This window comes from Coregonus clupeaformis, chromosome 13 (genome assembly GCF_020615455.1).
Source record: "Coregonus clupeaformis isolate EN_2021a chromosome 13, ASM2061545v1, whole genome shotgun sequence".
In the NCBI taxonomy this organism is placed as follows: Eukaryota; Metazoa; Chordata; class Actinopteri; order Salmoniformes; family Salmonidae; genus Coregonus; species Coregonus clupeaformis.
Window position 1 is genome coordinate 4622874 of NC_059204.1, and position 15000 is coordinate 4637873.

At 46.9% G+C, this 15000-nt stretch overlaps 1 protein-coding gene across 7 annotated transcripts in view; it reads left to right on the forward strand.

Annotated features, from left to right (window-relative positions):
- Positions 1 to 15000, forward strand: part of gria4b (glutamate receptor, ionotropic, AMPA 4b) — a 176033-nt gene that overhangs the window by 107964 nt on the left and 53069 nt on the right. For all 7 annotated transcript variants that reach the window (XM_045224158.1, XM_045224162.1, XM_045224160.1 and 4 more), the window contains exons 4-6: positions 3074 to 3258; positions 6874 to 6927; positions 9153 to 9311. In XM_045224158.1, the coding sequence (XP_045080093.1) occupies positions 3074 to 3258; positions 6874 to 6927; positions 9153 to 9311 (398 nt within the window). The remainder of the gene's footprint in view (positions 1 to 3073; positions 3259 to 6873; positions 6928 to 9152; positions 9312 to 15000) is intronic.

Genomic DNA, 15000 nt, shown 5'->3' on the forward strand with positions numbered 1-15000 from the left:
CTTTAAAATCACCCAGGATTTCAGCATAAAATGTATAATTTCATCTTGTGGTGTTATCTATATCAATGTGGTCTGTACATTTTAGAAAAAAGTTTTGCAATGGAAAACAAAAATGAGCGTTTCTTATTGGACAAATCCAGGTAGTCCCAGCCCTGACAGGGGTGTGTGCTGAAGCTGAAGCAGTGGCAGTGTGTGACCGACCATCCCCCTTGTCCTCCTGGCAAAGACAGACAGACAGACAGACAGACAGACAGACAGACAGACAGACAGACAGACAGACAGACAGACAGACAGACAGACAGACAGACAGACATCACTCTAATAGGGTGCACAGAGAGATAGAGAGTGAAAAAGGGGGGTTGGGTTGCCAGACGTGGATACTCGAGCACAGGTTAATCCACTAATTGGGAGCAGAGGGAGAAAGGTTGCCAGATTGTGATGGCCACCAGGAGGGGCCATTTAAGTGGGACATCTGTTCCTGTTGGAGAGGAGAGAGGAGATGCCGGGCGGGGCTCCCCTGACTTCATCTCATCCCTCTATCATCCCTCTATTTACACAAGGCCTCGTCTGGCCCCAGCAGCCCAGAGTCCCCCCTCTAGACTCCCTGTGGTTCCTCCCACACTACCAGTCTTTAATCAAAGAGACTACGAAATCTACTCAAAAATAGGGGTTTTGTTGTGGAACTAGTATGAAGAATCGGCATAGAAGCAAAGGGTTAGAACTCTGAATTCAACACAGATAAAAAGCTCTTCTTGGATGCAGGATTTCTTGTGGGAGCGCATGCTTGCTGTTTATGTAGATCCAGGGTTTTTAGATTGTAGCTTCAGTTTTATGATATCAGTAATACTCAGTAATATCAGTCATAATCATTTCCCAGCCAAAAGGAAGCAGGGTTGGCGTTTAGTCTGACTGAATTGAAAATGGAATTGGCCCTAACCCTGAAAGGAGAGCAGATTATAAGTGCAGAATCCTAATATGAGACCCACTCCGTGCTGGAATTACAATGTCATGCTTGTTTGTTTGTTTTTTGTAACCTTTATTTTACCAGGGAAGACATAATTGAGACCTAGGTTTCTTTTTCAAATGTGCCCTGCACAATACAACACAAATATACCTATCATACACAAAATATACATATAAATACAAAAACTCACTCATGGGAAGCACAAGTAAAACATCACAAATCACCTAGAAAAACAGTTACATTCCTCCACAAATAAGTCCCCAATCAATACTCTAAACTTCCCAAACAGCACCAGAACATTAAGATGAAATGTAAACGCAACATGTAAAGGGTTGGTCCCATGTTTCATGAGCTGAAATAAAAGAACGCAGGCATTTTCTATATGCACAAAAAGCTTGTTTCTCTCAAATTTTGTGCACAAATTTGTTCACATCCCTGTTAGTGACCATTTCTCCTTTGCATTTATCCACCTATCAAGAAGCTGATTAAACATAATTATAAAAGACCACTCTAAAATGTGCAGTTTTGTCACACAACACAATGCCACAGATGTCTCAAGTTTTGAGGGGGCATGCAATTGGCATGTTGACTTCAGGAATGTCCACCAGAGCTGTTACCAGAGAATTTAATGTTAATTTCTCTACCATAAGCCGCCTCCAACGTCATTTTAGAACATTTGGCAGGACGTCCAACTGGCCTCACAACCGCAGACCACGTGTAACCACTCCAGCCCAGGACCTCCACATCCGGCTTCTTCACCTGCAGGATCGTCTGAGACTAGCCACCCGGACAGCTGATGATACTGTGGGTTTGCACAACCAAAGAATTTCTGCACAAACTGTCAGAAACTGACTCAGGGAAGCTCATCTGCGTGCTCGTCGTCCTCACCAGGGTCTTGATCTGACTGCAGTTCGGCGTCATAACCGACTTCAGTGGGCAAATGCTCACCTTCGATGGCCACTGGCATGCCCGGAGAAGTGTGCTCTTCACGGATAAATCCCAGTTTCAACTGTACTGGGCAGATGGCAGACAGCGTGTATGGCGTTGTGTGGGCGAGCGTTTTGCTGATGTCAACGTTGTGAACAGAGTGCCCCATGGTGGCGGTGGAGTTATGGTATGGGTAGGCATAAGCTATGGACAATGAACACAATTGCATTTTATCGATGGCAATTTGAATGAACAGAGATACCATGATGAGATCCTGAGGCCCATTGTCGTGCCATTCATCCGCCGCCATCACCTCATGTTTCAACATGATAATGCACAGCCCCATGTAGCAAGGATCTGTTCACAATTCCTGAAAGCTGAAAATGTCCCAGTTCTTCCATGGCCTGCATACTCACCAGACATGTCACCTATTGTGTTTAGGATACTCTGGATCGACGTGTACGACAGCGTGTTCCAGTTCCCGACAATATCCAGCAACTTTGCACAGCCATTGAAGTGGAGTGGGAGAACATTCCACAGGCCACAATCAACAGCCTGATCAACTCTATGCGAAGGAGATGTGTCGCGCTGCATGAGGCAAATGGTGGTCACACCAGATACTGACTGGCTTTCTGATCCACGCCCCTACCTTTACGTATCTGTATTCCCAGTCATGTAAAATCTGTAGATTAGGGCCTAATTATTTTATTTCAATTGACTGATTTCCTTAAATGAACTGTAACTCAGTAAAATCTTTGAAATTGTTGCATGTTGCCTCATGGGTGTAATGTTATAAATATTTCTCATAATTTCATAGTTAATAAACAGTATTTCCAAAAAAACATAGAAAATCCTGTGTTTTTATATCAAACGGTTTTGTTATATTTCAGTCTTCTGTGATGTATATAAAGTGTAATATTGGGATGCAAACTCAAAATTGAATACATTTCAACTCTATATCTGACATAGTACAGCTGTCTTCTTTTTTGTAAGCCCATAACCATGTGTGTGAGGTGTATACTTTAGTTTCAAAGCAGATTTGTTTAAGACTATCAAGAAACACTCTGTGTGACCCTGATTTAGCCCACTGCAATAAAATATTAATTAATTGTCACTATGAAGCTAAATAAATTATTGGAATGAAATGCTGTGATCTGATTGGTGGTTGGTCTTGCCCCTCAGGGTACGCCATACTGCAGGCCATCATGGAGAAGGCGGGTCAGAACAGCTGGCAGGTGAGCGCCATATGCGTGGAGAACTTCGACGATGCTGCCTACCGCCGGCTCCTGGAGGACCTGGACCGACGGCAGGAGAAGAAGTTTGTCATCGACCTGGAGGCGGAGAGACTCACCAACATGCTGGAGCAGGTGAGATCAGTCAGCCAATCAGTCATGGCAGGCAGGCAGGCAGTTAGGCGGGCAGGCATTTAGGGAGTTAGGCAGTTAGGCAGTTAGGGAGTTAGGGAGTTAGGCAGTTAGGGAGGTAGGCAGTTAGGGAGTTAGGCAGTTAAGGAGTTAGGGAGTTAGGGAGTTAGGGAGTTAGGGAGTTAGGCAGTTAAGAAGTTAGGCAGTTAAGGAGTTAGGGAGTTAGGCAGTTAGGGAGTTAGGCAGTTAGGGAGTTAGGCAGTTAGGGAGTTGGGGAGTTAGGCAGTTAGGGAGTTAGGGAGTAGGCAGTTAAGGAGTTAGGCAGTTAGGGAGTTAGGCAGTTAGGGAGTTAGGCAGTTAAGGAGTTAGGGAGTTAGGCAGTTAGGGAGTTTGGCAATTAAGAAGTTAGGCAGTTAAGGAGTTAGGGAGTTAGGCAGTTAGGGAGTTAGGGAGTTAGGCAGTTAGGGTGTTAGGGAGTTAGGGAGTTAGGCAGTTAGGGAGTTAGGCAGTTAAGGAGTTAGGGAGTTAAGGAGTTAGGTAGTTAGGGAGTTAGGCAGTTAAGATGTTAGGCAGTTAGGGAGTTAGGCAGTTAGGGAGTTAGGCAGTTAGGGAGTTAGGGAGTTAGGCAGTTAAGAAGTTAGACAGTTAAGGAGTTAGGGAGTTAGGCAGTTAGGGAGTTAGGGAGTTAGGCAGTTAGGGAGTTAGGGAGTTAGGCAGTTAAGAAGTTAGGCAGTTAAGGAGTTAGGCAGTTAGGCAGTTAGGGAGTTAGGGAGTTAGGCAGTTAGGGAGTTAGGGAGTTAGGCAGTTAAGAAGTTAGGCAGTTAAGGAGTTAGGCAGTTAGGCAGTTAGGGAGTTAGGGAGTTAGGCAGTTAGGGAGTTAGTGGGTTAGGCAGTTAAGAAGTTAGGCAGTTAAGGAGTTAGGGAGTTAGGCAGTTAGGGAGTTAGGGAGTTAGGCAGTTAGGGAGTTAGGGAGTTAGGCAGTTAGGGAGTTAGGGAGTTAGGCAGTTAAGAAGTTAGGCAGTTAAGGAGTTAGGCAGTTAGGCAGTTAGGGAGTTAGGGAGTTAGGCAGTTAGGGAGTTAGGGAGTTAGGCAGTTAAGAAGTTAGGCAGTTAAGGAGTTAGGCAGTTAGGCAGTTAGGGAGTTAGGGAGTTAGGCAGTTAGGGAGTTAGGGAGTTAGGCAGTTAAGAAGTTAGGCAGTTAAGGAGTTAGGGAGTTAGGGAGTTAGGCAGTTAGGGAGTTAGGGAGTTAGGCAGTTAGGGAGTTAGGGAGTTAGGCAGTTAGGGAGTTAGGGAGTTAGGCAGTTAAGAAGTTAGGCAGTTAAGGAGTTAGGGAGTTAGGCAGTTAGGGAGTTAGGGAGTTAGGCAGTTAGGGTGTTAGGGAGTTAGGCAGTTAGGGAGTTAAGGAGTTAGGCAGTTAGGGTGTTAGGGAGTTAGGGAGTTAGGCAGTTAGGGAGTTAGGCAGTTAAGGAGTTAGGGAGTTAAGGAGTTAGGTAGTTAGGGAGTTAGGCAGTTAAGACGTTAGGCAGTTAGGGAGTTAGGCAGTTAGGGAGTTAGGCAGTTAGGGAGTTAGGGAGTTAGGCAGTTAAGAAGTTAGGCAGTTAATGAGTTAGGGAGTTAGGCAGTTAGGGAGTTAGGGAGTTAGGCAGTTAGGGAGTTAGGGAGTTAGGCAGTTAAGAAGTTAGGCAGTTAAGGAGTTAGGCAGTTAGGCAGTTAGGGAGTTAGGGAGTTAGGCAGTTAGGGAGTTAGGGAGTTAGGCAGTTAAGAAGTTAGGCAGTTAAGGAGTTAGGCAGTTAGGCAGTTAGGGAGTTAGGGAGTTAGGCAGTTAAGAAGTTAGGCAGTTAAGGAGTTAGGGAGTTAGGGAGTTAGGCAGTTAGGGAGTTAGGGAGTTAGGCAGTTAGGGAGTTAGGGAGTTAGGCAGTTAGGGAGTTAGGGAGTTAGGCAGTTAAGAAGTTAGGCAGTTAAGGAGTTAGGGAGTTAGGCAGTTAGGGAGTTAGGGAGTTAGGGAGTTAGGCAGTTAGGGAGTTAGGCAGTTAGGGAGTTAGGGAGTTAGGCAGTTAGGGAGTTAGGCAGTTAAGAAGTTTGAGAGGCTCACCAACATGCTGGAGTAGGTCAATCAATCAATCAATGAATCTATACAGTCTAAAACAGGTGACAGCTCCATTTGGTAAAGCAAATGACTAGAGGAGACATTATTCTTTCATTTTAATTTGAGAGCTGCAGTGGATTTTACAGTTCTAGAGTGCTTATTTGAATTACATTGAATTAATTAGCTGCAAACATGATTAATTAATATTTAGTGGTACAATCTGAGATGGCCCAGATTGTACCAAACGCAATTGTGCCATATTTTACTATACAGTCTCAACATAATCATTCAGGTTTAGGTATATTCAATCTATTAGGTCAAATTCTAGGATGTTTGGATATCTTCTGGCGCCACTCAGTAGTCAGAGTTATGAACCGAATAACCCTCTTCTCTGTTTCATAGTGTACTCATCCGCCGTCCCCCAGGCAACCAATATCTCACTTTTCAATCATTTAATAAATCTCAGCTCCGGCATCTGTCAATGTGCTAACGACTCTGTGTGTATGAGAGTGTGTGCGAGTCAGCATGTGTGTTTGGTGTGCTTGTGTGTGAGCCCCAGACACACCTCCAACAGTACCCATCGTATCTCAGTAGGCCTCAGTACACACAACATCTTGAACAGCAGGTCACATCTAATGTATTGTTTGGTTATTCAGCAGTATCTCGTGTATCCCTAGTATCACCAGAGATGCATAGCTTCTTTTCAACTACCCTCCAGTGTTATTGTTTCCAAACCGTTTTTTGGTTTCGTTCCCTGGTTATTTAGCAATGTCCAGAAAAATCTGGCTAGCATTTTTGGAGAATGGAGCACTGCTAGTGGAAACAAATTGTATTTGTTAGCAGTGCATTCAAACACATTAGGCTACATCTTTAAACAAACAACAATGAATGCTTTACAGAGCATTTATAAAGTTTTCATCATCACTACATAGATACTGTACCTCACAAATCATCTATAAGCCAAGTCATACTACATGGTGACATAAGCAACAGGGTCGCTGCTATCCGGGACCCTTGGGACATCCCAACTCTGACATTACCCCATTGAAGTTGAAATTTAAAGTGGTTAAGGTAAGGGTTAGGGTTAGGTTAGGGTTATGGTTAGGGTAAAAGTAGGGGTTAAGTTTAGGGTTAGGGTTTAACAGCTGTCTTGAGTTCAATGTCTGTTTAGCTACTTGAGATCTGCTTGTGTTCAATGAATCAATGAACATTCTCTGTGCCATGCCAGGAGAATTTTCATATTCCCTACTAGCTGGCCTCCGAGAGTGTCTGTCTGTCTGTCTCCTGGTGTGGCACGCATCCGGATGCCTACTCATTGGTTTAGACAGTCTGCACATCTGATTTGACTCCCCATGAAAGACAATGTTGACGCGATGCCAAGCCGCACACACTGGGGTGTCATTCAACTGACAGCCAATTAAGCTTGCTAATGCTAATCCAGTCGGGTTCACGCAACGTTTGTCGAACGTTTGTCCCTTTCCAGTCAAGTAACCTTAATATTTCTCTAACGTTTCTCCCTCCCTTCTCTCGCAGATTGTCAGTGTCGGAAAACATGTCAAAGGCTACCATTACATCATGGCTAACTTGGTGAGGGAAAAAATCATTGCATGTCTTGACTACACCCTTCTCCTCTCTCTCTCTCTCTCTCTCTCTCTCTCTCTCTCTCTCTCTCTCTCTCTCTCTCTCACTCTCTCTCTCTCCCCCCCCTCTCTTCACGTCTATGTATTTAGTATTCAGCCCATTTCCACAGTGACAGTGTATTAATGATGTCCAGAGCAGGGCAACTCAGTGTGTGTGTGTGTGTGTATCTGTGTGTGAGTGGTTGAGTATGTGTGTGTGCATCTACGTGCGTGTGTGTGTGCATGCGTGAGTGAGTGTGTGTGGTTGTGCATGTGAGTGACTGTGTGTGTATGTGTGTGTGTGACAGTACTGGAGGCATCGGAGCACTGGGCTGGGAGAGATTACTGTTGGCACAATCCTTCTTACTAGCCCTCTGCTGCAGAAGCAGGGCGTCGACAGAAATCAGGCTCAGCCGGTGATCCCAGTTCTTAGAAAAGGGGAAAAAACTGTCTGGTATCCTTTATTGTTGCGGTATAACATACAGTGTTCTGCCTCTCTCCCACTCCCTCTTTCTCTTCCTCTCTCTCTCTCCTCTGTTTATTTCTCTCCCTCTTTCTCTTTACTTTCTCTATAAATGTCTTTCTCTCCCTCTCTCTCTCGATATCTCTCTATCTCTGCCCTCTGCATACCTACATCCATCCCTAACTCCCCGTCTCCCCTCCCTCTCTCTCTCTCTCTCTCTCTCGATCTCTGCCCTCTGCATACCTACATCCATCCCTAACTCCCCGTCTCCCCTCCCTCCCCCCTCTCTCTCTCTCTCGATCTCTGCCCTCTGCATACCTACATCCATCCCTAACTCCCCGTCTCCCCTCCCTCCCCCTCTCTCTCTCTCGATCTCTGCCCTCTGCATACCTACAACCATCCCTAACCTCCCGTCTCTCCTCCCTCCCCCCTCTCTCTCCCTCGATCTCTGCCCTCTGCATACCTACATCCATCCCTAACTCCCCGTCTCCCCTCCCTCCCCTCTCTCTCTCTCTCTCTCTCTCTCTCTCGATCTCTGCCCTCTCCATACCTACATCCATCCCTAACTCCCCGTCTCCCCTCCCTCTCTCTCTTTCTCTCTCTCGATCTCTGCCCTCTGCATACCTACATCCATCCCTAACTCCCCGTCTACCCTCCCTCCCCCTCTCTCTCTCTCGATCTCTGCCCTCTGCACACCTACATCCATCCCTAACTCCCCGTCTCCCCTCCCTCCCCCCTCTCTCTCTCTCTCTCGATCTCTGCATACCTACATCCATCCCTAACTCCCCGTCTCCCCCCCTCTCGATCTCTGCCCTCTGCATACCTACATCCATCCCTAACTCCCCGTCTCCCCTCCCTCCCCCTCTCTCTCTCTCTCTCTCTCTCTCTCTCGATCTCTGCCCTCTGCATACCTACATCCATCCCTAACTCCCCATCTCCCCTCCCTCCCCCCTCTCTCTCTCTCTCGATCTCTGCCCTCTGCATACCTACATCCATCCCTAACTCCCCCCCTCCCCTCCCTCCCCCCCTCTCTCTTTTCTCTCTCGATTTCTGCCCTCTGCATACCTACATCCATCCCTAACTCCCCGTCTCCCCTCCCTCCCCCTCTCTCTCTCTCTCTCTCTCTCTCTCTCTCGATCTCTGCCCTCTGCATACCTACATCCATCCCTAACTCCCCATCTCCCCTCCCTCCCCCTCTCTCTCTCTCTCTCTCTCTCGATCTCTGCCCTGTGCATACCTACATCCATCCCTAACTCCCTGTCTCCCCTCCCTCCCCCCTCTCTCTTTCTCTCTCTCGATTTCTGCCCTCTGCATACCTACATCCATCCCTAACTCCCTGTCTCCCCTCCCTCCCCCCTCTCTCTTTCTCTCTCTCGATCTCTGCCCTCTGCATACCTACATCCATCCCTAACTCCCCGTCTCCTCTCCCTCCCTCCCCCCTCTCTCTCTCTCTCAATCTCTGCATACCTACATCCATTCCCAACTCCCCGTCTCCCCTCCCCCCTCTCTCTCTCTCGATCTCTGCCCTCTGCATACCTACATCCATCCCTAACTCCCCATCTCCCCTCCCTCCCCCTCTCTCTCTCGATCTCTGCCCTCTGCACACCTACATCCATCCCTAACTCCCCGTCTCCCCTCCCTCCCCCTCTCTCTCTTTCAATCTCTGCCCTCTGCATACCTACATCCATCCCTAACTCCCCGTCTCACTCCCTCCCCCCTCTCTCTCCCAGGGTTTTAAGGACATCAACCTCGAGCGCTTCATGCATGGCGGGGCCAACGTGTCGGGCTTCCAGCTGGTGGACTTCAGCAACCCCATGGTCATCAAGCTGATGCAGCGCTGGAACAAGCTGGACCAGAGGGAGTACCCGGGCTCCGACAGCCCCCCGAAGGTAACACCTTGCCTGGGGTTAAGTCCTCTCATCTCCTCTAATGTCATGCCTTTTCCCCCGTTCGCTGAAGAGCAACAGCCCCCCGATGGTACACCATGCCTGGGGTAAGGTCCTCTCTCCTCTCCCCTAAGGTTCTCTCCTGTATCTCTCCTCTAAGGCTTGGGGGATAGCACCCATGTATAATTTAACAGAGCTGAGCCTGTGTCAATACAATTCTTCAGTAGATAACCTCTAGTTCTGAATCTGACTGGCTGACTGACTGACTGTGTGCACGATTGCTTTAGACTCTGGTCAGTCTGGTCTGGTGCATGGGAAGGTGGCTTTAGGATTCTACAGGACCAACTGCAGAAGTGCAGGTTAGCCTGCTATCTCCCATCTAGGGCATGGTGAGGTTTACACACACACACACACACACGCACTTAGAATACCTTACAGTACCTGCTAACTGTGGTGCAGTCTCGTAGAGAGGTTCAGGCTATGGGATTGTGTCTCAATCTCTTCTCTGTCTCATACCTGTGGACTTTCTTAGTATTGGAATAGTTTAGCCCAATGCCTGAGGGAGCTCCACTCTTGCTAGGGGCCATGAGGACTGGTGCATTTTAGCCTGCTGCACTTGAATGCACTGGACCCCACTCTGTGATCAGGCTTAGCTTGGCTGGGCTGGGGTGGACTACAGTGGGTTAAAGGGACAGTTCCCTGTTTTTGTAGTTCTAGCTGATTTTCGACATACTGAGGGTGTCGTTTTTCATCCAAACAATTTTTTTATCTTGTTTGTTGGTTATTTAACAACGTCCAGAGTGTAGCAAGCTAATGGAAAAGGTTTAAAAAAAGCCTGGGGAAATAAATAGCACAGTGGTTCAATAAATGTTTACTAGCATGGCTTCATGCTCCAAAAATGCTAGCCAGAATATTCTGGACGTTGCTAATTAACCAGCTAAGGAACTTAAAATGGTTTGGATGAAACATCAACAAAGAAGTTGAAAATAAGCTAAAACTTGGAAAAAAATATGAACTCTCCCTTTAAGGGGCTCTGCAACCAGCAGTCACCCACCACCCGGACACATCTGTGCGTCATGAGTCAGAAGCTCTGAGCACTGATCTGAGCAGAATTTCCTAGGAATAGATGGGAGAAGGAGGGAGGAGGGAGGGAGGGAGGGAAAGAAGGTGGGCTTTAGGGGAGAGGGAGGGGATGGAGGGATGAATGGAGGGAGGGAGGGCCCTAGCTGTGAGATTGTGATGGACTGACCCATTTAAGCTATACTGCTGTGACACGCCAAGCAGTGTATGAGTGGGTTTTTGCTCCAATATCCAGGCAGATCACTCAAGATTGACTTCACAATTGAACATCTGTCCATGGGCTCCCGAGTGGCGCAGTGGTCTAAGGCACTGCATCTCAGTGCTTGAGGCGTCATTACAGACCCCCTGGTTCGATTCCATGCTGTATCACAACCGACCGTGATTGGGAGTCCCATACGGCGGCGCACAATTTGTCCGGTGTAGGCTGTCATTGTAAATAAAAATGTGTTCTTAACAGACTTCCCTAGTTAAATCAAATCAAATCAAATAAAAATGTCCTGAGGATGTCGGGAAATGGTTTCAAGACTGGCCGCTAGGGGCAACAGTGAGCGCTATTTCCATTAAGTAGGCTTGGGTTTTGCGTTGTGGACAGGGGTGGTGAATGGGCGTAATTCCATGACTCCGAATCCGAAGGTTTCGTGTTCTATCCCAGTGGTAGACACTCATTTTTTATTTTATTTTATCCTATCCCTTAACTTAACCATGCCTAAACGTAATGTTTTAATCCTATCCAAAACCTTAACCCTTAACTACGAAATTTGACGTTTGGAGAAAAGGAACTGTCTTGAGAAGGAGCAGTCAATCCAGGGTGTCAAAAACATTTTGAAATGTGATGTTTGGAGCAACTTTGAAATTTGACGTTTGGAGAAATGTGGTAAACATCAGAATCTAAAGTGAAATTGGTAAAACCGTGAGATCAATATCGCCATTCCAATGTTCTCCCTACCAAACAGCCCCTCTGCTGTACAGTAACACCATCCATTGTTTTTTTATTTTGTAATTAGTGGAGCCCAACTGTGTTCTGGTCACAGTCTAGATCAAGGATGTCAAACATACGGCCCGTGAAGGGTTTTGGTCAAAAGTAGTGCACTATATAGTGAATAAACTATTAGAAATATCGGTTCCAAAATGTCCCCATAGGAGAACCCTTTTTGGTTCCAGATAGAACTCTTTTGGGTTCCATGTAGAAGCTGTTTGGGAAAGGGTTCTACATGGAACCCAATATGGTTCTTTAAAGCGTTCTCCTATAGTGGCAGCCAAATAACTATTTTAGGTTCTAGATCCTTCCCAGGTCCAAGAACAAAGGCAGTATTTCATTATAACCTGTATTATATCACACTTTGGATTTGTTGTGATTCCAAAAACGATGGATAGGGCCCCATATTTAGCAATTTTGCTGGCAAGGAAATATATAACATTTTCAGTGCGGCCCTCCGGACCTCGTTGAAGACCGAATGCGACCCCCGGGGCAAAATTAGTTTGACACCCCTGGTCAAATCAGCCACAACACCCTCATCTCCCCATTCATAACTCCTTGGCAGGACTGTCCCTCTTTTCTATTTACAGTTGAAGTCGGAAGTTTACATACACTTACAGTAGCTGTTCAGGAGTCTTATGGCTTGGCGGTAGAAGCTGTTAAGAAGCCTTTTGGACCTAGACTTGGCGCTCCGGTACCGCTTGCCGTGCGGTAGCAGAGAGAACAGTCTATGACTAGGGTGGGTGGAGTCTTTGACAATTTTTAGGGCCTTCCTCTGACACTGCCTGGTATAGGTTCTGGATGGCAGGAAGCTTGGCCCCAGTGATGTACTGGGCCGTACGCACTACCCTCTTTAGTGCCTTGCGGCCGGAGGCCGAGCAGTTACCATACCAGGTGGTGATGCAACCAGTCAGGATGCTCTCGATGGTGCAGCTGTATAACTTTTTGAGGATCTGAGGACCCATGCCAAATCTTTTCAGTCTCCTGAGGGGGAATAGGCTTTGTTGTGCCCTCTTCACGACTGTCTTGGTGTGTTTGGATCATGATAGTTTGTTGGTGATGTGGACACCAAGGAACTTGAAGCTCTCAACCTGTTCCACTACAGCCCTGTTGATGAGAATGGGGGCATGCTCAGTCCTCTTTTTTTTCCTGTAGTCCACAATCATCTCCTTTGTCTTGATCACGTTGAGGGAGAGGTTGTTTTCCTGGCACCACACGGTCAGACCTCCTCCCTATAGGTTGACTCATCGTTGTCGGTGATCAGGCCTACCACTGTTGTGTCGTCGGCAAACTTAATGATGGTGTTGGTGTCGTGCCTGGCCATGCAGTCATGGGTGAACAGGGAGTACAGGAGGGGACTGAGCATGCACCCCTGAGGGTGTTGTTACCTACCCTTACCACCAGATGTGTTGTTACCTACCCTTACCACCTGGGGGGGCCCGTCAGGAAGTCCAGGACCCAGTTGCAGAGGGACGTGTTTAGTCCCAGCGTCCTTAGCTTAGTGATGAGCTTTGAGGGCGCTATGGTGTTGAACGCTGAGCTGTAGTCAATGAATAGCATTCTCAAGTAGGTGTTCCTCTTGTCCAGGTGGGAAAGGGCAGTGTGGAGTGCAATAGAGATTGCATCATCTATGGAATGGGTCAAGGGTTTCTGGGATAATGGTGTTGATATGAGCCATGATCAGCCTTTCAAAGCACTTCATGGCTACAGACTTGAGTGCTATGTGTCGGTAGTCATTTAGGCAAGTTATCTTAGTGTTCTTGGGCACAGGGACTATGGTGGTCTGCTTGAAACATGTTGGTATTATAGACTCAGTCAGGGACATGTTGAAAATGTCAGTGAAGACACTTGCCAGTTGGTCAGCGCATGCTTGGAGTACACGTCCTGGTAATCCGTCTTGCCCTGCGGCCTTGTGAATGTTGAACTGCTTAAAAGTCTTACTCACATCGGCTTCGGAGAGCGTGATCACACAGTCATCCAGAACAGCTGATGCTCTCATGCATGCTTCAGTGTTGCTTGCCTCGAAGCGAGCATAGAAGTGATTTAGCTCATCTGGTAGGCTCGTGTCACCCGGCAGCTCGCGGCTGTGCTTCCCTTTGTAGTCTGTAATAGTTTGCAAGCCCTGCCACATCCGACGAGCATCGGAGCAGGTGTATTATGATTCAATCTTAGTCCTGTTTTGACTCTTAGCCTGTTTGTTGGTTCGTCGGAGGGCATAGCGAGATTTCCATGAAAGCGGCAGCTCTACCCTTTAGCTCAGTGCGGATGTTGTTCTGGTTGGGGTATGTACGTACGGTCACTGTGGGGACGACGTCATCGATGCACTTATTGGGGCAGTTCTTACACAGTATGTATTGTTGTGTATGGGAGATAGAGGAGAAATGGCACCTCTCAATCGCTCTCATACACAACAATACATTTACTGTCTCTAAGCACAACCCTGCACAACCAAAAAATACCTGTCTATAAACCTCCCCCAGCCCCATGACTTTGACAGATCATTCCTGTTAATAGTAGCCCTTGGCAGGGGGATTTTGTGTGTAATGGAAGAAGGCCGACAGAAACATGTTGTCATTGAAAAATATGTGTGGTGTACTCCTCAATGCCATCGGAAGAATCCCAGACATATTCCAGTCTGTGCTAGCAAAACAGTCCTGTAGCTTAGCATCTGCGTCATCTGACCACTTCCTTATTAACCGAGTCACTGGTGCTTCCTGCTTTAGTTTTTGCTTATAAGCAGGAATCAGGAGGATAGAATTATGGTCAGATTTGCCAAATGGAGGGCGAGGGAGAGCTTTGTACGCGTCTCTGTGTGTGGAGTAAAGGTGGTCTAGAGTTTTTTTTCCTTTGGTTGCACATTTAACATGCTGGTAGAAATTAGGTAGAGCGGATTTAAGTTTCCCTGCATTAAAGTCCCCGGCCACTAGGAGCGCTGCCTCTGGATGAGATTTTTGCTGTTTGCTTATGACCTTATACAGCTCATTGAGTGCAATCTTAGTGCCAGCATCGGTTTGTGGTGGTAAATAGACAGCTACGAAAAATATAGAAGAAAACTCTCTTGGTAAATAGTGTGGTCTACAGCTTATCATGAGATACTCTACCTCAGGCGAGCAAAACCTCAAGACTTCCTTAGTATTAGATTTCGTGCACCAGCTGTTGTTTAGAAATATACACCGTCACCCCTTGTCTTACCGGAGTCAGCCGTTCTATCCTGCCGATTTAGCGTATATCCCGCCAGCTGTATGTTGTCCATGTCGTCGTTCAGCCACGACTCGGTGAAACATAAGATATTACGTCCGACTCGTTGAAGAAAAAAGATTTGTCTAATACGAGGTGAGTAATCGCTGTCCTGATATCCAGAAGCTCTTTTTGGTCATAAGAGACGGTGGCAGAAACATTATGCACAGAATAAATTACAAATAACGCGGAAAAAACACACATAATAGCACAATTGGTTAGAGGGTAAAAATAATTGATACCAGGCCACACTAGACTAAACTCTCAGACCCCTTTTTCGCCCCTCTTGATATTTTCTGTCTGTCTGTCTGTCTCTCTCTCTCTCTCTCTCTCTCTCTCTCTCTCTCTCTCTCTCTCTCTCTCTCTCTCTCTCTCTCTCTCTCTCTCTCTCTCTCTCTC